The following is a 21,027-nucleotide window of genomic DNA, read 5'->3' on the forward strand; positions in this document are numbered from 1 at the left end:
GCTATTTCTGATGACTTTGCATCCAAGGGAGAATCATTTCTGGGCCCTGATTTGGAGAAACTGAGGGAAGTTCAAGGAAGATGCTCTTGACTTTCTAATTATTATCAGGGAATCCCGACAATGGATGACAGATGGGACAGGGGTCATCACACAGACTGGTGGGATCCCAGTACCTGTGTCCATCTGTGAGGGAGAAGAGCAGGCGAGGTAGGCAGGAGCTTGGAGAACACCTGGTGGCAAATACTTGCCCGAGTTAATGAAAAGCCAGGGCGAAGTGGATGAAGTTCTTGTACAGCTCTCACGGCATCAAATGGCTTACACAAATGAATGCTGTGTCCTCGGGACTTACAGACCAAAAGATCCTGAAATGGATTCTGTGGATTTCTTTGCAAGTAAACATCAGAGAGCTGGACTTTTAACTTTGTCCTGTGATTTAAAACCTGTGTCCCTGACCTGTGCCCTTCACGGTATGGACCCCAGTGTTCACGTGGACCAATTTGTCCAGCTGTGGAGTCTTATCTGTGTTTAGCTCACACAGTGTGCACAGGAGAAGGGGTATTTGTGTATATGTAACACTGGGAAGCAAGCCAAAGCCTCCACTACAGTCAGGAGGCTTACCCACTAGGGGTTCCCTAACCTTTCCTGTACTTTGTATTTTGAGATGAGGTCTTTCTTTTGCCCAGGTTAGCCTTTGATTTGCAGTTCTCCTGTCTTAAGCTCCTGAGCAGCTGGTTTCAAAAATCATCTTGAAAATATGGTGAGTATTTCCTTTTTATTTTTTCTGAGTTATTTTTAAAATAAAATCGAATCAATGTGAATTTTACACATGAAAGTAAAATTCCATAATAAGGAGACTTTAACTGCAACATATTGACCAAAAATAAGCTGCAGCCCTTATTATTAACATTACTGTCAAAGGCTCAACCCACATTCAAACATCTCCTGCTCTGAGTTAAGCATTTTAAAAGCAGCCTGCTCCTGGTGGCTGTCCCAGAGCAGAGGCTGACTGCTTCCTCCAACCCTCAGCTACAACAAGGAAGCCAAGAATTGTACCAATCACAGTCCGTGGGAACCTGGAACTCCTTCGCATAGAGTTGTGGGAAATGTAGTGTCGCCCTCTATGATGTCACAGGGCACCACTCTGAAAACCGCGTTTCCGCTTTTGATATGCACACGTGCATCTTCCCCAAAGTTGGGCAAGAAACGAATCGTGCGCAATACTCGGTTTGCATCTCTGACATGGAGGTTGGTGTAGGGTGCAGCGCAGCCCTGCATGCCTGAGGGACTGCTCAGTGGGACGGGTCTGGATCGCAAGGGAGGCAGGAAGAAGCCGACTTGGTGCTGTAGGAATGCGAAGGGGGGGGGGGTGTTGGTTTTGAGAGTGAAGGCTTTGTTTGCACCAGGGTGCTGGGCTTGTAGGACTGAAGAGCTGGCTCAAGACCCAGGAGTGAGAACTGCAGGAAATCCAGGATTGCCCTGATGGGATGGGTGCTGATGAGGCTGTGCTGGGAGCCCTCTTTCAAGGTTAGCTGGGGAAGCATGCTCTGGGTAGCCTACTCACTTTTTCAGGACATCTAGAGCCAGCGGGGTTTTTGGTCCCTTCTGTACTTTATTGTAGCCTCAGGACTCTTGGTTTGAGTTGACAGAAGTTCATAACCTAGTTGCTTGCAGGTACAGAGTTCTGTGAGGGTGGTTGGTGGGTGATACGATAGTCCCGTCTTCTTTTGAATAGGAATCCTTCATGTTCACCCTGTGACCTGAATCCCGAGATGACCAGAACCATGTGGTGCCAGAATAATTCCATAAAGGGAAAGATTGAGTTTTGCATCATTAATTATTCACTCTGCAGTCCAGAGTGAAAAGTACTAGAAAATAATAATAATACCTCATGGAGTTTCTTCAGAGATTGATGTTTTGGTCTTCCCCCCTCTGTTGTTGTTGTCGTTTGTTTGTTTTCGAGACTGGGTTTCTCTGTGAAGGCTTGGCTGTCCTGGACTCACTTTGTAGACCAGGTGGGCCTCGAATCACAGATATCTGCCTGCCTCTGCTTCTGCCTCCTCGAGAGCTGCTGGGATTACAGGCGTATACCCTATGGCCAGGCTCTTGATTCCTTTTTAAAATGGAGAAATGAATTGCTGTGAGAACAGAGTTTGGTACAAAGTAGTTGGGGAAATGCTGGAGGGCCTTGGATGTCTCTTTGGGAAGAGTTAGCCTGCACCCTGAGGCTTGTCTACACTCTGCTCTCTCTGATCACAAGCCTTTGTGTCCTTGCATGTCATCTGCAGTATTTAATCTTCCTTAATGGGGCATCTCTGTCACTGAATGTGGCATCCAGGTTCCCTGATGCTCCCTAAACAGTTCTAGAAACACCCACCAATTATTGATAGTGTGTCAGAGAAACCCAAAGAAGGAACTGGAGAGTGGTAGATGAGATTTATTAGTCACAAGCAAAGAAGCACTGGCAAGACACTAAAGGTTTGAAATTCAATGATATTTTGACGTTTAATGGTGAACTTGCAGTGTTTCTTTTGAGCCTAACTGTCCAGTTCATGTTTGCAATCAAGACAGTACCCGTGTTCTCCCCTGACTTTTCCATAGTGCAGCTTTATGCACCAGATCACAGGATTGCAAACGTAATGCCCCAACCCAAAATTTCCAGATTGATGTGTGCTGCACTCTCAGATCATCAAAGACCATTTGGAAGAAGAGTGGGAGGTTTGTCCATTTTTACCTGTAGAGCTGGGAATGTGTTCTCCCATGTAGGAAGGAACAATCATTAGAAACTAATTCCTTTTATTTTTCCTTAAGAAATTACTGGATTATCAGTGAACCAACTTTCTTCATTTGGTTAATGCTTGGGGACCTACTGCTTCTTCCTTCTGGCTGTTTCACCCTTCTTTAATTGAAGACAATTTTCTGTGCATCATTTATGTTGAAAGTACAGTGTGTGTGTGTGTGTGTGTTTCAAAATTGTTTTGACCAAACCTCTAGCCCATGCACCTAGGGACAAACTGTCTGTTCCCTGGCCTCCTGTCCGCTCTGGCCTGCGAAGCTCACTGTTTCCAGGCTCGGCTGCTGTATCTCCGCTTGTTCCCCTTCATCCAGCACTTGGCATGTCTCATCACTCACCTTTCCCGCCTGCTGTGTCTGCAGACACATCAGACTGAGGATTTTCAGAAGCTCCTTCTGGGTGAGGAGCCATTGTTCTCATGCTCCAAACAGAATTATGTTTTAATCAGCTCGATAAGGCTCATGGAAGTTTCCTTAGGGTAATCTAGAGCTTATTGAGACTCTATTTTTTGTCATTATTTAATATACTGTACATTTTAAAGACATCATTTAAAAGTATTTTCTTCTTTTCTGTTGGATTCTGCTTTCTTTTTGTTTTATGTTTTTGTTTGTTTGTTTGGTTGGTTTGGTCATATAGCCCAGGCTAAAATTGAACTCACCATAGATGAGTTTAGAGTGGAACCCCTTCATAAAAAATTATTATAATTTATTCAGATTCCATCCCAAATGTTACCTCTCACTTGTGTCTTCCCATTCCCAGTGTCCCTCCCTCTATTCTCCTGCCCCAGACCTCTGAGAGAAGGGGAACTGCCCCCCCCCATATGACCACAGCCTATCAAGTCTCATCTCGATCACCTGCTTCCCCTTGCTCTGTGTGCCACCAAGCTTTTCCACCAAGGAGAAGTGATCAAATCAGGGGCACTAGAGTTCATGTGAGAGGTAGTTCCTGCTCTCCCCACAGCCATGTAGAATGAACTGTCCAGATTCTTGGCTTTCAGTTTATGAAAAGCTGCAATCATACACGGTCTCTCGAGAGTCTCGCTCTCTTCCCAGATCTCTGTAATCTTCCCCGTCTTTCTAGTCTCCTTCAATTGCATGTAGTCAGTAGAAGACAACTGTACTGTTAAGCAGACTCCAGTATACAGAACAGATCCTCCCCCAATCCCAGGGTGTAGGTGTGATGGCTTGAAGGAGAATGGTCCCCACAGGCTATTTGAACACTTGGACTCCATTTGGTAGAACTGTTTTGGAAGGATTAGGAGGTGTGGCCTTGTTGGAGAGGATGTGTCACTTCAGGCAGGCTTTCAGATTTCATAAAGACTCCAAATGTACCTCTTTCAGAGCTCTGCCTCTTGCTTGTGGATCAAGATGTGAGCTCTCAGCGATTCCTGCTGACATTGCGTTACTCTGGACTCTAATCTTCTGAAAGCATAAGCCCAATAAGACTCTTTTATAAGTTGCTTTGGTTGCTGTGCAGGGGTGGCACACACTTTTAATCTCAGCACTCTGGATGCAAAGGCAGGTAGATCTGAGTTCCAGGCAGCCTGATCTACAGAAAGAGTTCCAGGACATCCTGACTACACAGAGAAACCCTGTCTCACTCCCCCGAGCCCTGAGAAAGTTGTCACTGGGCAAAATGTCCTTGTTCCTGCCACAAACAGAATCTGCCTAAAAATAGGCAACTTAGATGCAAGCGGAGTCGACGGCCACACTCTGCCAAGTCAGGGTAAGCAAGTCCTCAATAGTTCCTGCCCTGTGAACAAGTCTGGCAGAGCTATTAGGCCAGAAAGCTGAAGATGAGGCTCCAACGTTATAAAGTGACTGGTCAGGCAGTAAACTGTCTTAAGTCAATTTGTACATTTTGGAAGCAGCTAACCCACACTGCTGGTTCACTCAGGAATTTAAGTTTTACTCCTTCTCAAGTCTCTGAGGGGTATTGAAGACAAGATAGTATAATTTTACAAGCACGCTTAGGTGGTTAGGGAACAAGATCGTTTTAGATCAAGATAAAGAAGTTAAGCTATTAGAGTTGAGATAGGATAGATATTAAATCTCATTTGGAAATTTAGACCCAACAAGACAGGGAAGACACTTACTTCACACAGAATGAATGCAGATGGCCAAGTCACTATGAATGTAACATGTATAGAACTCATTATTCTCAGGATTGTCACATGGTTCTCCCTGCTGTATGTAGTTTGTTTTATACATGTGTAGTAAAATAAATGTATAAAAAAATAATAGAAAAATAATTAAAACAATAAGGTGTGTGCACTAATATGCAGCATGAATGGGTTTTCCTTATTGCCACCAGCATAACTGTGGGCAAGGAATGCATACTCAAAGCATAAAAACTATGTGACTTTACAGCACTTTTCCATACTAAAGGACTCTCTATTAATGTTGTGTCTTGTTAATATATTGTCTAAGATTTACTATAAAGACTTGCTAGCTGGGCATGGTGGTGCATTTTCTAATCTCAGCACCTGGTAGGTAGAGGGAGGTAGATATCTGTGAGTTCAAGCCCAACCTTGCCTATATAGTGAGTTTCAGGACAGCCAGGTCTATGTCTCAAGCAACAAACATATTAAGTCGTATGGCAATTTTACTTACACAGCGTAGTGGTTTGCATGAGCATGACCCTGTAGGCTCATATATGTGAATGCATGGTTCCCAAGTTGTTGACTAACAGCCCCCCCCCCATGTTGTATTTCTATGGATCATCTTGGGATGACGCTCTTGGGATGACGCTCATCAACCCCCACAGTATTTGGCTGTCCTTCATAATGGCTTATTAACTTACATCCCAGCAGCACCGAGTGAGTCCCCTTTTCACCAGATCCTCCTCAGCCATTTCTGTTTTGGGTTTAGGTTATAACTATTCTTGTTTCAATTTTAATTTGTATTTTTTAGGTTATGCTTATAATGTTTATATGCTATAGAACTCTGAGCAATATTGGATTAATACTTATCAGAGATTCCTTTAGGATTGTTTATTGCATCCTTGATATCCTCAAGGAATAAAAATAATTGTTCATTATTGTATCAAATACAGAAACTGTGTTTGCAAGTTGGCAGACTGTCACAGCAAAAGAACAGTTTTTTTCTGTCACAGCATCTTTTAACAATTTTGCCATTTTTTCCCAAACAAAAAACTTTGTCTATCTATAAATTATCTATTTTATATTTGTCACTCATCCTCTTGCTAAATGGAATATTAAAATTACTAGTGGAAATACTGAAGTGGGCTTAGAGAATTCTATTCTCACAAGTCCTATGGTGTCGGAAATGTGAAAAAAGTGCAGTAGCTACCACAGAGATTGACTGTATGGTTCAGGATGGCTGTTCTTTCTAAAACATGTTAGGAAATAATACTACCTGATGAGGTATCATCAAGATGCCAGTGAATTTTCATATCAAGAGAATTTTGTCATCTCAGAATAAACATCCCTTCAAGTGCTGTGAGAACAATTGATATTTTTTTTTCTATTTCATTTTTTCATTGAACAAAGCTAGAGATTATGAAAAAGAATTTTTCACAAAGCTTTACGTGGATGTTGACAGCGTGTGCTCAGAAAAAGGACAGTGTAGACCCAACTGTGGGTGTACACATCTCACAACGTTGTCTTAAGTGACTTTCTTAATAATAACCATATGTGGTTGTGGTGGCTTCTGAAATGGCGTTGTTTAAAGAGTTGTGAAGGAAATATTTTACCCCACTTTCTATGTATATAGCACAGCAGTTGATTACTGACGTGTCTTGGCATGATAACAAGCAATAAGATGGCAATATATGTTACATTAAAGAAAAAGAGACCATGAGCTTGAGATGGGAGCAAGAGGGTAGGAAATAGGAGGGGTTGAAAGGAAGAAAGATAAATGGGGAAACTTTATCACTAAACTAAAAATGGGATTCTTATAAGAGTCCTGGAACTCGTATTATATGCACATTATAAAGAAGTCAGGGCTGTTGTAGAAAATAAAATGGCTGTCAGTGTTTACTATTTTTTTTTCTTTTTTTAAATACTTTTATTTTATTACACATGTGTAAGACAAACTACATACAGCAGGGAGAACCATGTGACAATCATGAGAATAATGAGTGTGAATCATGTCACATTCATAGTGACTTGACCATCTGCATTCGTCTTGTTTGAAGTAAATGTCTTTCCTGTCTTGTTGGGTCTAAGTTTCCGAACGAGATTCAATATCTATCCTATCTCAACTCTAATAGCTTAACTTCTTTATCTTGATCTAAAACGATCTTGTCTCTTAACCACCTAAGCTTGGTTGTAAAACTATACTATCTTGTCTTCAATGGCTCTGAGAGACTTGAGAAGGAATAAAACTTAAATTCCTGAGTGAACCAGTAGTGTGGGTTAGCAGCTTCCAAAATGTACAAATTGACTGAAGACAGTTAACCTCCTGACCAGTCACCCAATACACTTTATAATGTTGGAGCCTCATCTTCAGCTTTCTGGCCTAATATCTCTGCCAGTCTTGTTCGCAGGGCAGGAACTATTGAGGACTTGCTTACCCTGATTTGGCAGAGTGCAGCCATCGACTCTGCCTGCATCTAAGTTGCCCATTTTTAGGCAGATTCTGTTTGTGGCAAGAATGAGGACATTTTGCCCTGTGGCTATTTTGCCACCTTTGAAGCCATGTTCATAAGGAGGCTCTTTGATGCTCATCATCTTCTTTGAGGGTGGCTGGGTGTTGTCAGGTGTTAACTTGTCTTATTGTCAAAGAAATTTAGGATTGTAAGAACAACTTTAAATGCCATATTCTGTGTGTCTCTGAGGCTTCTGAAGACCTTATTCAACTATTTTACCTCATATATCGACAGAGTCAAATCCATCTGTTAGACTTAGGATATATATTCTTGTATTAAAATCTGCCAAGTATTTGACATGCCTATGTTTTTATCAATATACTAAATTCTATAGCAATGACGTAGACATAATCTTCATTATAAGTAACAATTAAGGTCTTGAGTTAAGGAGTAGGTTCAATCATCTAGCGTTTGTTCTATCCTCCCTCTATGTTCCTAAATCTCCCTTTCTTTCTCTTCAGATCCTATCTCCTTGCCTACATATGCAAGATAAAGGCAAAGAGAGATGTTTCTGTGTTTCCCCTAATTTTTTCTCTGTATAAGACCATTAATGACTTATGACCACCTCCCGATGAGAATAAGCACTTGTAGATTAAGAGAGCAAAAAGCAACCTACACACACACCCCCTTTGAGGGAATGGGGCATCATTCTCTTAAGGTTTCTTCAGATTCAATTGGGGCACATAATACCTTGGAGTGGCCCCCCAAAATTGGAGAGAATGGTTAAGCAATGTAGTGACTGCATTTGTGGTTCAGTTTCTAAATGTTGAGAGATTCCAGGTTTAATAGGAGATTGAAATGGTGGTCCAAATTGGATCAGAAGTTTTCTACAATGTTGTCCAGGAAGCTGTCCAACTCTGATGAGTAAAAGCAACAGAATCATCCAGGGCTGGAACTCGGAGGATGCAGGATGTCAGTGTCCATCATGCTGGGCAGAATGATTCCTGAAAATATAGAACGCTTCACGAATTTGCATGTCATCTTTGCACAGGGGCCATGCTAATCTTCTCTGTATTGTTCCAATTTTAGTATATGTGCTGCCGAAGCAAGCACCAATGTTTACTATTAATCATAGAATTATTTCAGTGCTTATTACATAGCCTGCTACTACCATAACAATAAAAGATACAGACACCTGATAGATTTTTAATAAGCCTATACACTGGAACTGGGCAGAAACTGACCTCCTAATCTATGTCAATTGCTCTAATAATTCCTAGCTGGGCCACTCCCATCCAGTATCCCATAAACACTTGCACATGTTTGTCATCTGGACTACTTTCCTCCATCACCAGTCCTCAGAGTAAATTCCTCTGGCCACATGGTTCTTTCTTAAGCTAACACATGGCTACTTATTCCTTTCTTATCCTGTCTCTGTCTTCTTCCTCCTTCATCTCCTCCTCCTCCACCACCACCTTCTCCTCCCATCCCTCCTCCTCCTCTTCTTTGCTCCCATGATCCTCTGTCTTCCAAGCTCATGAGCCTTAGCTCTGCCTACCTCACTTCTGCCCTGCCCACATGTAGGCATATATTTAGCCAGCCATGGATAATTTGGAGCCAAGGTTACCCAGATGTCATTTTGGCATACAAGAGAGTTTGCTCATAGAACAGTAAGAATCTCCAGAGGCATCAATTACCATTTGAATACAAAGCATCTAAACTAGAAGAACCAGAATCCAATGTGGATTTAGTTAGGTACGCGACTTGTATGGGATTCAAGAACACCTTGCCCAGGTTTTCAGCATACGATGGTCCATCAGATTTTATGGAATGACTGTCCTCGTCATTTTAATTTTTGAATTGAGGCCCCTTCGCCATGAAAACAGCATAGTGAAGATTTCAAATTGAGGGTATATGAAACACAGAAGAGCAGTTCCAAGAACGGTTATAGTTGTAGGATAAATTAAACAGACAACAGGTAGCTGGGAGGTGGTGGTGCATGCCTATAGTCCCAGCACCCTGGAAGGCAGAGGCAGGTAGATCTCTGTGAGTTCAGGCCAGCCTGATTTATAGAGGCAATCCAGGGCAACCAAAGCTATGCAGAGAAACCTTGTCTCAAAAAACAAAAACAAACAAAGACAACAATCAGTATATATGATTATATCAATAGTGTCTGTAATAAAAAAAAAAGACCAGAATTAAATTCAAACATAAATAACACAACTCAGGGTAGATTTACAAGTGCAGTGTTGGTGTCCTGTGTGTCTGATGGTGTTGAGTTTGTTGGTTCTGCACAGCATAGGCACCAGTACAGCAAGTGTTATTATGTAGGAGGACCTTTATGCTAAAGTGCTTTCCTCATATACCGATAATCGGACACCAATTACATTTCCTGAGTATAAAATTTATATGTTCACTTGCACGAACATGCATTTACACACTATATACTTTAAATAAACAAATTTCCTGCACCAATAATTTCTACATTTATTAGATTTTTAAATTAATTCAATGATTAGATACATATATAACATTGCTCTGTTGTCAATCACCCAAAGAAACACACTGTCTTTGTCATTTATCTAAGTAAGATATTACTATTCTATCTAATCAAACATAAAAATCACATCATTTCTAACCAACTTTTAAATTAAAATAATTGGAAAGGTTCCCATTTTCTTTTTTAAAGTGAAGCTTAGGAAACTATAGGTGTCTCTATTTTGTTGTAAAGTGACAGAATATGCTTCTAATGTGTACATAATGCTTACACTTAGCAACAGTGTCTTAGGGTTCCTATTGCTGTGAAGAGACACTCTGGCCACGGTAGTTCTTATAAAGGAAAACATGTAATGGGGGCTGGCTTACAGCTCAGAGATTTAGCCCATCGTCATCATGGCAGGAAGTGTGGCAGCACACAGGCAGACATGGTGCTGGAGCACAAGCTGAGAGTTCTACCTCTAGATTGTCCGGAAGCAGAAAGAGTGAGCCACAGGGCCAAGCTGGAGCATTTGAAGCCCCAAAGCCAACCCATAGTGACACACTTACTCCAAAAAGGCCACATGTCCTAATCCTTTCAAATAATGCCACTCCATGAGCCTATGGGGGTCATTTCATTCACAACACCATACCTGGGCTCTTAAAGAGGAAGTCCCTGCCCCTTTTGTGCAACAATTATGGGCTTAATATTGATTAATGTAAATTAACTCATAAAGCACAACAGTGAAAATACCCACATGGATGTTTTCTTCGGGAATATTTGAAGTATTCTCTTAGCTTTTTAATTCAATTTTAGTAAATTTACACACACAAGTCTCTTTCCAGGGAGAATGCCATTATTTTCTGCATGAGAAAAAGTTGAGATGAGTGTTCAGCCAGTCCATGTCTATCACTCACTATTGTTTTACTGAGCTACACCCTGGGGTATAGCTGTGGTACAGGAGAAGCTAGAAAGGAAATTTTAACTTACACTATTCTGGGCTCATAAATTAAGGAAGCCTCTGTGGCCATAAAATTAATCCAGATTACTAGGACTCAGAGTATAACATGTCCAAGTGTAGAGCTAAAGAAGATAAAAACGAACCAAGGTGTGAAAAGTATTAGAAAAAATATGTAAACCGCAAAAATGATCCTAAGTGATATGAAGTTGCAATATCTGAAGTTCAGACTGAGATTAGAGGCCCCACTAGACTTATCCATAACAGACGTGATTGTCCAACAGAACTACTTCCTATATAAACAGCTTTGTTTGGAACTGAGACCACGGCACCATTTTGTATCTTGATGGAAGAGTCTGTTTTGTAATCAGTTACCTCACCGGTCTCTTGTTGGTTTATTCTACACATAAACAGTGTCGGCATTCGCTTACACAGTCTAAACTATAGAGATACAAATATAAACATAAAAACATTAGGTCAAGGTGTAGCCAATGACATGGAAGCAATGAGCTATGCTTTCTATGCAAGAGTGTATATATAAACTTATGTAATAAAAGATGATGGTTTTATAGTAAATTATGAATATGGAAAGACCCTATGGAGTTTTAACTTATTAACCCACCATATATCCCTACATTCCTAAAATCTTAGTTTCCCTTCCTGTCACTAAGGTCCTGGGTGGTCTGGACAGGAACCTGTGTCCAAACAGTCATGCAAGGCATGTTGACTTTCCAGTCAGCTGCACAACTGGAAAACAAGGGGTGACTTGCACAATGTATGGCATCGTGAGTCTGGTATGTGCTAGTCTCTGTCTCGGGTTCTCTGAAAGTTCTGTTTGTGGGGAAACTGTAGACAGAAAATAGTTATAAAGAAGTTGAAATGACTATGTTTGCAGGACAGAGCATCATCAAATGAGGTTGCGTGGTTGGAACTAACTAGCCCTATCTCGGGACCTGTGAACATGCCTGATGTCACTGGTAGAGTGTAGACCCTAGGCCACTGCTGTACTGTGTTACACTGTGGGAGAAGTTCCTTCTCACCACGGCTTTCTCCTGTGAGAACATATGTAATGTGTGATGATTAATACAAGCATTCCACCCCAAATATGTGTTTTTGTGGATTCCTAAATTTAATATTTTATCGCCATAAAAATTATATTTATGTACGTTTTGGATCTTTTGTCATTCTGTTTCTCTAAAGAGGAGAAGTTCATGAGCTGTCATTTCATTTAAAAGTATCTAATACTACACCCCTATGCTGTCTCAGAAGCATTTCTAGCGCTAATTTCATCTTTGGCAAACTTTAGAATTGTGACTGGAAGCATGTTGACTATTCATTATTTATGTCAATAATTGGGCTGTTGATTTTATTTAATTTCAGAAACTGCTCTCATTCAGAGATGTGGCCGTTGATTTCTCTCCAGAAGAGCGTGAATGCCTCCAGCCTGCTCAGTGGAGTCTGTACAGGGACGTGATGTTGGAGAATTACAGCCACCTTGCGTTCCTGGGTGAGAACTGCGTCTGTGGTGAATTTGTGTGTCCTCATCAACATGTAGTGCTGCTGTTAAATTCCCAGTATGACCTATAATTATTACAACAGTGTTTTCTAACCCACTAGTAATCAATAAAGAAGCACACACCTGTTATATTTTTAAAATAGCCTTAGTGAACCTGGGGCAGGGAAGATACTAATCCTCTAAACTGCTTCTCAGAGTGGGGCAGTATGGGATACCCGTTCCAATCCCATGTCATCTGGTTCTAGTATTTTCTATCAAGCTACCTCCCATCCATAATCCCATATACTTGCTAATGTTCTTCGTCTGGGCCAAATCTCCATCCATGCCGGCCTTGTGCTTCTCTTCCATCTAACCCATGGCGGCCTTCTTCTCCTCCCTTCTCTTCCGGTCTTTCTTCTCCCCAAGATTCCCTCTGTCTCCCCAAGCCCAGGAACCTTAGCCATGCCTATCTCACTTGTCCTGCCCACATGTGAAAGACTTTTATTAATTAGCATTAAAACACATCAGGCCAACAATGTAGCTTCCTCTTTTTGTACAGTATCTGTGGGAGCTTATACTCTCTGTTATAGTTCATATGCCTGCCTTTGTCCCGGCCCGCGAGGTCTTCAATGGGTACCTGTGCAGGAGGCAGACAAGTGAGGGGACAGGAGACACAAAGAAATGAGGGCAAGTCTGGATTCTGATCAAGCCCCGTTTATTGAAAAATTTCACAGAGTTTTTATAGGCACAGAGGCATGGGTATTTGTGTAAGCGAGGGTTGCTATGGATACCTAACTCTGGAGTGCTCCAGCAGGTGTCTACCTTTACAGCTGACATAATCACAAAAGCGGGAGGAATTCCAGAGAGAAAGGGAAGTTGTAAAAGATCTGGTTAGTCAGGAAAAAGTTCCCGGAACTGCTGCTCACAGGCAGCTGGCCTTTAATCTGATTTTACCAGTAGTCTTACTGGAAAAACTAGTTTATAGCCAGAAGGGAGTAGATCTTACTCTGAGCTCGAGGATCTTAGTATAACCATCCCCAACAATAAACCACAACAGGTGTCTAACTGCCGAACCACGACAGGGTCAGCTGGTTTCTGATAAATGACAGACTGCTGGAGAAATAGGAACCTAGGCTCTGACAAGATGGAAGAACATTGGCCATATAGCCCGTCCCCAACATGCCTTAAGGAAAACATGGAATATGATGGAGCTAAGAAGTGTTTTATAGTATGTCTAACCTGGTTTTGGAGGTATGCATCCTTTACCATAGTAGCAATGTTAGAAGCTCAGTAGCATGTGGCATGAGGCACACACATGTCTCACCCTTCAGCTTTAGTATTTTTCCTTGTAATGAGACTCATGATCTGAAGATTGTAAATGACTCCTAAGCATGCCATCCTTCAGGAAATGTTTAAAGATAGAATTTTTTACAACCAATTACCACCTCTTCCCTTATATGTACAAAAATGAGCTCACATGTTAATTTCCAGGAGAAAACAGCCAAACATCTTATTTCCTTTTCCAAACAGGTCTTGCTTTCTCTAAGCCATACCTGGTCACATTTCTGGAGCAAAGACAAGAGCCTCGAAGTGTGAAGACACAGGCAAGTGTAGGCACAAAGCCAGGTATGTAGGAATGAATGAATGATGGCATGCAACTGAGTCCAAAAATATAAGAGAATACACAGCTTTCCAGTGTGTATGGAGAAGTTATATTTTAGGGGGAAATATTTTTAAGTTCTTACTTTTACAACTTGAGGACATCTCATGCTGGATGCTTATCATGTCCAGCCCCTCCCTACCACTTGACTCAGCAATGCATGTGTTTATAGTAGACCAGGCTGGCCTCAAATTCAGAGAGCTGACTGCCTCCCAAGTGCTGGGAATAAAGGCATGTGCCACCACACCCACCTCTCACCTCCTTCTTCTTTTTTGCTTTTAGTGGTTGCTATATTCTGCTGAGTATTCCTAAAAATACTATGTGCTACCTTTATTACCCATTTCTTGATAGACTGATATCTTCTATCCTTTAAAGGTAAATTAGGAGAATTCTCCTGATTTGGTATTTCTTTTAGGTATTTGTTTTTATTGTGTTTAAAACATAACACTGTCTTACGTATTTTAAGACTTTTGTTTCATAGTATTAGGGACATCCTCTGTAACATATCTGCATAAAAATGTTATGGCCTTGAGAACTGATGTCCTGTACACATAGGAAATCTATTATTTCTGCCAGTGTGTTCAGTCACCCAACGTGATGGATTCACTACTTGATCTCCAATCTCACGAGTTTTGCTATGTTGAGTTTCTATGTAAGACCAATAATACAGTCAACTGGCTTCATATTATGTGCTATTTCTTTCAGCGTAATGCCCTCATTGAAGATGTTCCATCTCGCTTAGCTATTTAGGTATAATAGTATTCTATTATCTGCTCCGTATTGTTTTTACAACTTGGTGGTGACTTAGGTGGTTTTAACTTACCACATTTTCTGAAGGATGCTGAAGGCCCATAGGTGTGTAAATGTCTAGTTTCCAGTTTATGTGATCCTTTTAAAATTATTTATTTTTATTCCATCTGCATTGATTTTGCCTGAGTGTGTGCCTGTGTGAGAGTGCCTGATCCTCTGAAACTGGAGTTACAGACAGTATTGAGCTGCTTTGGGGATGCTGTGAATTGAACCCAGGTCATCTGGAAGAACAGCCAGTGCTCTTAACCACTGAGCCATGTCTCCAGGCACCACTTATGTGATTCTTAATTATATTTAAATATGTAACCGTGGAGAAAATGTGCATATTAAAACTAATTATAATTTAAAGTATAATTGAACTCTTTTAACAGTACCTCATCCTTTACTCAACAGGATCAAAACCCCATAAATGTAAAGAATGTGGGAAGGGCTTTGACTGGAAGTCACAGCTTGTTCAACACCAGAGAATTCACTCAGAAGAGAAACCCTACATATGTAAAGAATGTGGCAAAGCTTTTAAGACTTCATCATATCTGCGTAAGCATCAAAGATTCCATACAGGAGAGAAGCCCTACAAATGTGAAGAATGTGACAAAGCTTATACTACGTCGTCAGACCTTACTGTTCATCGCAGAGTGCATACTGGAGAGAAACCCTACAAATGTGAAGAATGTGGCAAGGCCTTTAAGATTCGAGTAGCGCTCTCTACACATCAAAGAATCCATACTGGAGAGAAACCTTATAAATGTGGAGAATGTGGAAAGACCTTTAGTGCTCCCCAAGCACTCTCTAAACACCAGAGAATTCATACTGGGGAGAAGCCTTACAAATGTGAAGAGTGTGGCATGGCCTTTAATGTTCGCTGCATTCTTTCTAAGCACCAGAGGATCCACACTGGAGAGAAACCCTACAAATGTAAAGAGTGTGGTAAAGCTTTTAGCAGTTCTTCCAACCTTCACCAACACCATCAAATCCATAGGGGAGAGAAGCTCTATAAATGTGGTGACTGTGGGCAGGCTTTTACCTGTTCCTCTTATCTGCATAAGCATCAGCAAATCCATACTGGCATAAAACCCTACAAGTGCAAGGAATGCGGCAAGGCCTTTTACTGTTCTGTAAACCTTACTTACCACCAGAGAGTTCATACTGGAGAGAAACCATATAAGTGTGATGAGTGTGGGAAAGCCTTTAGCATTTATTCATCCTATATGAAGCACCAGAGGATTCATACTGGAGAAAAACCCTATAAGTGCAATGAATGTGAGAAAGCCTTTAATAACTGTCATAGTCTAACTCAACACCAAAGAACTCATACTGGAGAGAAACCCTACAAATGCAAACACTGTGGCAAAGCCTTCACTTCTTCTCCAGGCCTCAGTCAGCATGAAAGAATTCACACTGGAGAGAAACCCTACAAGTGTGACGAATGTGGCAAGGCCTTTAATTCTTCCTCAAGCCTTAAACAGCATTGCAGACTCCATATTGCAAAGAAGTTGTACAAATGTGAACAGTGTGACAAAGTCTTTAAAAACTGCTCAGGCTTTACTATACACAACAGAATTCATAGTAGAGAAAAATTAAAATTAGTAAAAGCATCATCTCAAAGCCTTCAATAATGTTCATCTATAGTTCAATACTATAACTCAATACACCAAGGAGGAGACCCCTTAGAATCCCAAGGGATTTAACAAACATTCAACCTTTCTTCCACACTAGAGAGATCTTGTCAAGACAGAGGGTCTCAGATATTGAGTAATTATTTTATACAAATCATCAAAAATTTATTCTACAAATTCAAACAACACAGAAAATCCTTTATTCTAAAGAACTTTAGCAACAGAAGTATTGCTGAGAAACCCTTCAAATACAATGCTGCAAGGCCCTTAAGTAAAGCTGGATATTTGTTAACTATGAGTGAGTTCATACAGAAACTGTACACGTGGAATGACACAGGAAGCGCATTTTCAAATGTGTAGATCTGAAAAAAGAAAATTTGTTACCGTAGAAATCACTGTGTAAGTGGTGTTGTAACTCTTAACCAATTGCTTAGAAGTAAAGCGGTGGTTCTGGACACCCCTCATGCTGCAAAACTTTAATACAGTTTCTCTTGTTGTCGTGATCCTTAACCGTAAAATGATTTTCATTGTTACATCATAACTGTAATTTTGCTAGTGTTAGGAATTGTAGTGTAAATATCTGCTTTTTTCTGATATCTTAGGTGATCCTGGTGAAAGGATCACTTGACCCTGAAAGGGGTTGCAACCCACAGATTGAGAATCGCTGCAGGACGTCCAATGGTGCTGGAGACGAACGAACCTTGTGATTTGTATTGGAACCATCCGTAAGTCCACAGTTCATTCCAAAGAAGGTGCTGTAAACTACACACACACCAATCTCATCCCAGGAACCTAGCCACTTGGTGAACTTCAGTCACCTAAAACCAGCATCCTGGCCACCCAGTCAGTACAGAAGGGACCGGAACTCCCGTTGCCAAGACGTATTTAGGAATAACAGCCATGTGACAAAGGCTCAGCATCTGAAGACAGGCTTCAACAGCCAAGCTGTGATGTGAGCTCCCAACACCACCTCCAGCCAACGACTGTCAGAAACCCACCCAAGCAATCCTATATCTTCCATGCGTCTCCATTCCTGAAGTACCAAGCCTCATCTCCTGGCTCAAAAGCACAGGAGGATTAAGGCAGCAAGATGCCTTCTTACAAGGTCCCAGCATCAACCCCATCGTTTTTCTTGCCAGCCCTGATGTGCATGCTGATGGGGCCCAAGCCAGTTATGCAGAGCTCCTCCAGGAAGCTTAGATCCCACCCCTCCTTCACTTCCTTCAAGCCTGACTACGCCACGCCCACTCCTCATACTTCTTCAGCCCTGCAAGGCTGCCCTGCACCCTGGACCAACCTCCATGTCAGAGGTGCACTGGGAGAGCAGAGCAGGACCAGATCTCGGGGAGGATGGGTGTGTTTACCGAAAGCTGAATGGTGGTTTCCAGTGTAGCTTCTGTTCCATCAGAGTCACAGGGACTACATTTCCCAGAGGCCTTGCGTGTTCCAGGAACCCTCAGGGAGAGGCTTCCACTGTTCATGGTTTCTGCTCCTAAGGTCTGCAGAACTGGTTGCAGAGTACAGCACCTGGAGAGGTGCTGGGAGTCAGGCTGCTTTGAAATTCCACAACAGGAGGTGTTTCACAGTAATGTTTATTCGGTTTACAGGTCATTTCTGATCCAGAATAAGAGATCTACCCCATGACAGAGAGAGGGAGGTGAGGGAGGGAGAGAGATGAAAGAAAGGAAGAAAGAAAGAAAGAAAGAAAGAAAGAAAAGGAGAAGGAAGAAGTTAAGTTTCACTTGAACAAAATGATAGCAAGGGAATGAAAATTATCTTTTTTTTTTTTTTTTTAATGTGGTTTTTGAGCCAGCCTTGGTGTCATTGCATGTGCTCCCAGCATCTCTGAATGTTATGGCAGAAGGACCCTGAGTCTCAAGCCAAAAAGGACAAAGTAAAGACCTTGTCTCTAGATCAAACATAAGAAAACAGAAGGAAGTTACCTTGGGGCGACACACTAGCATAGAATGAAGTCAGCTTTGGGTTAATACCCAGTACTACACTAAATGAAGAAACTCTGTTCTGCTGTGCTGACTCTAATGTGAGTCATACATGGATCAGAACATCAAAGAGCTCATTGGTGTTTGACAACAAAATACCTCACTTTGGTTTTTTTAAGATTGTATTTTATTTTGTTTTATTTTGGGTATATACATTTATATTAGAAAAGTTACAGCAAGAACTATTAATCCTGTCTCACAAATATGTCTGTCAGCTATATTGGGCCAGAAGGCTGAAGATGATGCTTCAACCTTACAGTTTTGGGTGACTGTTCAGGCAGCAAATTGTCTCTGTCATTTTTTCCCCCCTTCTGTTTTGGAAGCTGCTTACCTGCAGTCCCAGTTCACTCAAGTAATTAAATTTCATTCCTTCTCAAGTCTTTGATGGTTTTGAAGACCAGATAGTTTAGTCTTACAATTAACCTTAGCTGTTTAGGGGTTAAAATACCTCACTTTAAACCAAACCCTTCTACCCTGGCAACCTTCCTCTCAGACTTTCACTTTCATCTCTTACTAGGAAAGTCCATGCCTCACAGTTCCCATAGACTTTAACAGTCCGGACACCGACAAATTCTCTTAACTTTGCAGTTCAAGCAATTGCTTACCCGACGGTGCTTACAGCATCACTACTTCAACATGCCGCGGAGCCGTGGAGCCAGCCTATTGCAAAAGGGAAAAATAGCTATTTAGCAGGGAAAGATAAGAGCACGTACAACAGAGATGCAGTGGGAAAAGCCAGATCCTACAGCACCACCTGTGTCTGGGGTCCCTGATAGAATGACCTGGAGTCCAATGTAATGTATCCTACTCAAACCTCCAGTGCTGTGGCCTGAAACACCCATCAACCCTGTGTCCTCCTCTCCTTCCATGCCAGGTGCCTAAGGTTCTGGCATGTGTACATTGTGATGTTTTAATGCCACTGTTGCAGGGTGTTCACTCAAAAATTACTACTTGGACATGGATTTAAAAGCCAACAGAAAGTCTTTATTATCTGGCCAGTAACTACACTGGTGTTGAGAATTCCAGGATTAGCCTGGAGCCTTTCACAGGGTGAGTTGTTAAGCATAGTAATCATATCCTGCGTTGACATAATTCAGTTAACAAGAACAGTTAGCCAGAAGCAGAACTACAAATGCCAAAAAAAGCAAGATATGCACGTTTAAAGACTTTCCAAGAACTATGGATTTTGATGGATTAGGCCTTAGTTTCTGTTTTGGCAGTTGGTGCCGTCTGTGTGCTGAGTTCTATGGCCTGAATTGTACTTCCATCATGGAGTCAGTTGTGCTAAGGTCTGGGGGCCACGGGCTTGCTATGATTTGGGGGGTATTAGAGGCTGGTCTGATATATTTTGGTGCTAGTTACTGCTTGCTGTCTCTGTGACTCTCCTTGCCCAAGAGCCTAATCTGTTTGACCAATAAAAGGCCGTCACACAGGGGTAGGGCAAATGGGATAGGCATGGCTAAGTTTCCAGGCTGAGGGAGACAGAGAGAATCTTGGGAAGAAGGGAGACCTGAGGAGAGGAGTAGAAGGTTGCACCACCATGGGTTAGGTGGAGGAGAAGCACGTGGCTGGCATGGATGGAGATTTGGCTCACATAAGGAACATTAGCAGGTATGTGGGATTATAGATGGGAGGTAGCTTGATAGAAATAATTAGAACCTGATGGCATGGGATTGGGGCAGGGATCCCATACCTGCCTCACTATGGGAAGTAGTTTAGAGGATTAATATCTGCCCTGCCCCAGGTTAACTAAGGGTATTTTAAAATATAACTGGTATCTGTATCTTGGTTGATGGCTAGCGGGTTAGAAAATACTGTCTTAATAATAATTATAGGCCTAATAATAAACATTATTAGGCCTTACCAGTAACTTAACCACAACATGGGGGCCTCTTACTTTTGACACTGGTCTTTATAAATGAATCAAATTATAGATTCATCCTGCTTCAAAGAGGTGTAGTTTGTACCAAGGACCAATCATTTTACTGAACCTACTGATACATGATTAGCCATACATACAGCTTAAGGTGTAGGACCCTGATGTTAACTTAATCAAAATGAGAATTAAAGGTCTATCCAGGCCTGACGGCGGAATAGTTACCCAGAGGGACCAAAAGAAAGAGACTATTACCAATCATCTGATTCATCTTTGTCTCTCTCTTTTTGTATGTTTGAGTGGTCTTCCCCCAACCACAGCAAGATATATATTTTTTCATTACTCCCAATTGATTAGCATAGGGGCAACAGGTTTCTCCCAAAGCCACACAGAGTCCCAAATCACATGAGGAGCCTAAGTCGTTCTAAGTTTGTAGGACCATTTCTGTAAGGGAATCTAACTGTTGTTCTAATTCAACAGCAGAAACCTTGAATCCCATCAGGTCCTGATCAACCTCTCTACTTAGCTTTTTAAAAGTTTTTATCTCTCATAATGAAAGCTGATGCTTCTATAGCTGTTGAGCCAGCTGTGCTGGTTTCATCCAGTAGTGGGATGCGGACAGACATAGCTCTTTTGTTCTTTGTAGTCTGTGGGCCATATTAAAGTTTTTTTTTTTCTTTTCCATTAAATAAAGCATCAGAATAAAACACTTTTAGTTAAGCCATTCGTGTATCCCACTAACTAGTCTCAGGGGCTTGGTAATATGCCAAGGTGAGTAACCCACAGGGAAGGAC

The 21,027-nt window shown here is 41.5% G+C and overlaps 1 protein-coding gene and 1 non-coding gene across 2 annotated transcripts; one reads left to right on the top strand and one right to left on the bottom strand.

Annotated features, from left to right (window-relative positions):
* Positions 1-1,096: 1,096 nt before the first annotated feature.
* Positions 1,097-16,392, top strand: LOC127193804 (zinc finger protein 501-like). Its single transcript, XM_051151041.1, has 4 exons — positions 1,097-1,245; positions 12,157-12,283; positions 13,802-13,897; positions 15,135-16,392. Exons 1-4 carry the CDS (start codon positions 1,168-1,170, stop codon positions 16,355-16,357), a joined length of 1,524 nt encoding a protein of 507 aa, XP_051006998.1. The 5' UTR covers positions 1,097-1,167; the 3' UTR covers positions 16,358-16,392.
* LOC127194069 (U6 spliceosomal RNA) lies at positions 8,349-8,455 on the bottom strand. The gene has a single exon (XR_007831210.1). It is a non-coding gene; the product is annotated as a U6 spliceosomal RNA (small nuclear RNA).
* Positions 16,393-21,027: the final 4,635 nt, after the last annotated feature.

Source organism: Acomys russatus, chromosome 9 (assembly GCF_903995435.1).
Source record: "Acomys russatus chromosome 9, mAcoRus1.1, whole genome shotgun sequence".
NCBI lineage: Eukaryota > Metazoa > Chordata > Mammalia > Rodentia > Muridae > Acomys > Acomys russatus.

Excerpts from the sequence above, each read along its gene's own strand:
- LOC127193804 (XM_051151041.1), top strand. The coding sequence starts at position 1,168 with ATGCACACGTGCATCTTCCCCAAAGTTGGGCAAGAAACGAATCGTGCG. Across the intron at positions 1,246-12,156 it reads TTTGCATCTCTGACATGGAG|AAACTGCTCTCATTCAGAGA; the intron begins GTTGGTGTAGGG and ends ATTTAATTTCAG. Across the intron at positions 12,284-13,801 it reads CAGCCACCTTGCGTTCCTGG|GTCTTGCTTTCTCTAAGCCA; the intron begins GTGAGAACTGCG and ends TTTTCCAAACAG.